The following is a 3,360-nucleotide window of genomic DNA, read 5'->3' as shown; positions in this document are numbered from 1 at the left end:
CAGTTTCTATTTTTAAAACAACCTCTCACTTTCAAGGCAACAATATCCTGAAAATAAATTGCCCTTTTGTAATGTATTATATTGGCTTCCTACATTAACAATATTTCAGTTGTTTTAATCCATATTCCAATATATTTACTGTGGGGGTTTTAGAGAATAATTGTGAAACTAGTTTGTTGTGAGTACTGTGTTCACTTGCTGAGCTCACTGAGATTATTTACAGAACAAAGTGTTATTTTGCATGAGTTGGGTGAGAGATCTAGTCCTGAATTAAGCAATGTGTATGAGGACCCATAAATTTCACTGTTGAATAATGGAAGTGAAGAGGCCTAAGAGATTAGGTCAGCCTCTGAATAAAACAGCAAAAATATCCAAAGCAACAGAATAACTTAAAGACAGTTATGAAATTTTTTTACTTCCCTCAGCTATTTAGGGACAGATTCAAAGAGGATATTTTCAGAGGCACACATGGTAGATTCTCAGTGAAAATTAACAGAACAAATTCTAAAGTCATTCCTGCAAATGGAGTCTGACTTCCTTCATTATCGAGCACCTTTCAAATTTTTCCCAATCTAACACAGGAAGCCTGAGCTTTCCCTGTGGTTCTAAACCACTTTATCTATTTTGGGGCCTATTAAACTAATAAACATTTCTGTGTTTAAATGTTTAAACTTTCATTAGCTCAGATCTGAAATGTAATACAGTCATTATTAACAATTCAGTAGAATTTTATGTAGTATATTTTATTTCATGCTGTGACTAAGAGCATTGAAATTTTTCAATACTTTACCCAAGACAAATAATATTTTAAGAAAAAATCCTCCACTCCCCTCTATTCCCTTTTACTTTGTTCATGAGATTTTTCTGATTAAAAACTCCAACTTTAGCACTACTGTTAAACCTAGACCAGCCCACAGATGCAGAAAACCACTTGTGCAGAAGTGAGGAATGAGCTCTTTCATTACAAATAAAAAGGAAATTATCTGAGTGTGAAAAGCCAAATCTTCATTACTGATCAACCTTGAAGTGGAGGAAAACCATGGTAATTTAAGATTTAAACTTTTGCTACAAATATGTACATATGAAAAGTTGTCTCATGGTATTACAGGAAAGGAAGAGCTGGAATTGTTTGGCAGAGTGCAGTCTGACGTATCAAATCAGGTCAGCAATAAATTGCTGCTTTAAGTAGGAATTCATAGCAGGACCTTCTTGGCTTTGGAAGTGTTTGAGCTCGTTGGAAAATACTTTGAGAAGAGGTTCCTCAATTCAGTTTCAGCGAGGGCTTTTTAGCCTGTGGGTATTGTTCAGTTTGTAGGTCTTGGGAAGAATTTTCCTTTTTTTGTTGCCTTTACATTGTGTATGCAACCCAGTATATAACATTGACTGCTGCAAAGGCTGCTGGGAACACGGCTCTGGCATAAATGTCAATGGTGTCAGCATCAATGGGCTTAAAGAGGGACTTCAGGCCAGTCTTTTTGTCCAGTTTCATTCCCTGCTGCTGTTTTGTCTCTCCAGTTTCTATTTCTATTGTGCCATATGATCCTGGCAGGCTTCTGGGAATTCGGTGCTGCCTGTTGGAAATGGCCAGTTCCTGGTTCACACCAGCTATGGAGAGGGAAAACAGAACAATGGCATTCTTCACGTTGATCTGCAAAGGAGAGAGGAGAATAATGGCAATTTATAGGGCAAGGACAGTGTCATTTATCCAAGCTATCAGTGGCACCAGCATGGTGAAACACCCTGGGATCCATATGTGGAGAATGGGATTTAAGCCCTGCTTTGGCAGAACTGATGGAAGACTCTGTGCTACACATATAATTCTGGTTGTGGCTTTACATGCTCTGAATTACTGAGGCACCATCGAGAACATTCTCAAAGCCTTTCTTCTCAGGAAGAATTTGGAGTAAAAGGTCATGAAGCAGGGTGATGGCTTTGGCAAAGTTATTCCCAGTATCACACTTACTGACCTCTGCACTCTGCCTTCTCGCCTTGATCTTGTTCTTCTGCTTTTTCATGTAGTCAGCATTGAAATGTGCAAAGGCATATTCCACCAGTGCAGCAAAGACAAACACGTAGCAGATCCAGAAGTAAACGTCCAGGGCCTTGATGGCAGAGGCTCGTGGGAGCGAGGATCGGGCACTGACCATCAGAGTGGTCATTGTAAGAACTGTGGTGATACCTGCAGGGCAGCATGAGAGAGAAATATATGCACTAATATACATAAATATATTTGTTTAGATGAGGCTGAGGATTATTTTCACAGTCAAAGCCCCTTAATACTGTGGCTTCTGATTTTCAAAACAGAGGAACTTTTAAGAAACTGCATTTGTATGACTAAGGCAGCTTTGAACAAGTTACCCTTGGTTTTGTCCTAGAACAAAAAAAAACCAAAACCCAAATAATTAACCCTCAAACATTTTTACATCTGGACTGGCAACCCTTAGTCAGACAGATAGACCCACAAGCTTCAGGAACTTTTTTTTTTGGCTACTGTCCCAGTTCCTTCAAATCAATTCTTTCATTTCTTTCACAGTCATTACTGCTTTTAACCCTCCCTAGGTGGTTATTTGCTGTTCCTTACTGAGGAGCTGCTCTGATAACACGACAGAAATTAAACCAGGAGAGAAATCTTTCAAAGAACCCTCTGTTCTGCAAATGCAAACACAGTGGTCATAAATGCACCTTAATGAGGATTATCAGAGCACAATTCCTACTTGAGCACTCCCTTCCCCTGAGTCCCCAAGCCATCTGTTTTACCTAGTGACACCCTGGCAGGCACAGCTGACTGGCTGATCCAGAAGGACACCCACGACATGGCCACCAGCAGGATGGAAGGGACATAAGACTGGATGATGTAAACTCCTCGATTCCGCCGAAGGTGGAAGTGGAGACTGAGTCTGGGAAACTGACCTGCTGGAAAAGAGAGCAGGCAGAAGAGATTCTGGCTGTGTGAATTACAGTTAGATTGATATTTAAAATGACATTTCAGATAATGACACAGAGCTACACTCTTTAGCATCTTCTGCACAAGGGTCACAAAAAGCTTTTTTGATGCTGTTCGATTGATGCTTCGTAAACTCTGCACGAGGTTCTGCAGCTTTCATCAGCTAAGAATAGGTCAAATGATTTGTCTCAGGTCATATCAATGCCAGATCTGAAAATAAAATCATGAGTCTTCTCAAATAACAGTATTGCTTCAAAATGTGTACTGTCTTATCATCTGCTGTAGAAAGTCCTCCAGATACTAAATTTAGATTTTTTAAAAGGCCAAGTTAATTTCAAACTCAAAAAAGAGCTTAGAGGAGATGTGCAGCATAAATGAGAATCTGAATACATGAAAGAGGATGAAAAATCAGCAGG

At 39.5% G+C, this 3,360-nt stretch overlaps 1 protein-coding gene across 2 annotated transcripts in view; it reads right to left on the bottom strand.

The window, feature by feature from the left end:
• Positions 1-1,032: 1,032 nt before the first annotated feature.
• The window catches only part of GABRD (gamma-aminobutyric acid type A receptor delta subunit), a 13,449-nt gene continuing 11,121 nt past the window's right edge, over positions 1,033-3,360 (bottom strand). Inside the window, exons 7-9 of one of the 2 annotated variants that reach the window (XM_005427639.2) lie at positions 2,758-2,910; positions 1,968-2,179; positions 1,033-1,648 (exon numbers count right to left, since the gene is read on the bottom strand). In XM_005427639.2, coding sequence (XP_005427696.1) covers positions 1,349-1,648; positions 1,968-2,179; positions 2,758-2,910 — 665 coding nt within the window. In that variant the 3' untranslated portion in view covers positions 1,033-1,348. Of the gene's footprint in view, positions 1,649-1,967; positions 2,180-2,757; positions 2,914-3,360 lie in introns of both variants that reach the window. The other variant, XM_005427638.2, reaches the window with a different exon arrangement.

Source organism: Geospiza fortis, unplaced genomic scaffold (assembly GCF_000277835.1).
Source record: "Geospiza fortis unplaced genomic scaffold, GeoFor_1.0 scaffold37, whole genome shotgun sequence".
Taxonomy (NCBI): Eukaryota; Metazoa; Chordata; class Aves; order Passeriformes; family Thraupidae; genus Geospiza; species Geospiza fortis.
Note: the sequence above shows the minus strand (reverse complement) of the source record. Positions and strands in the feature narration are given on the sequence as shown.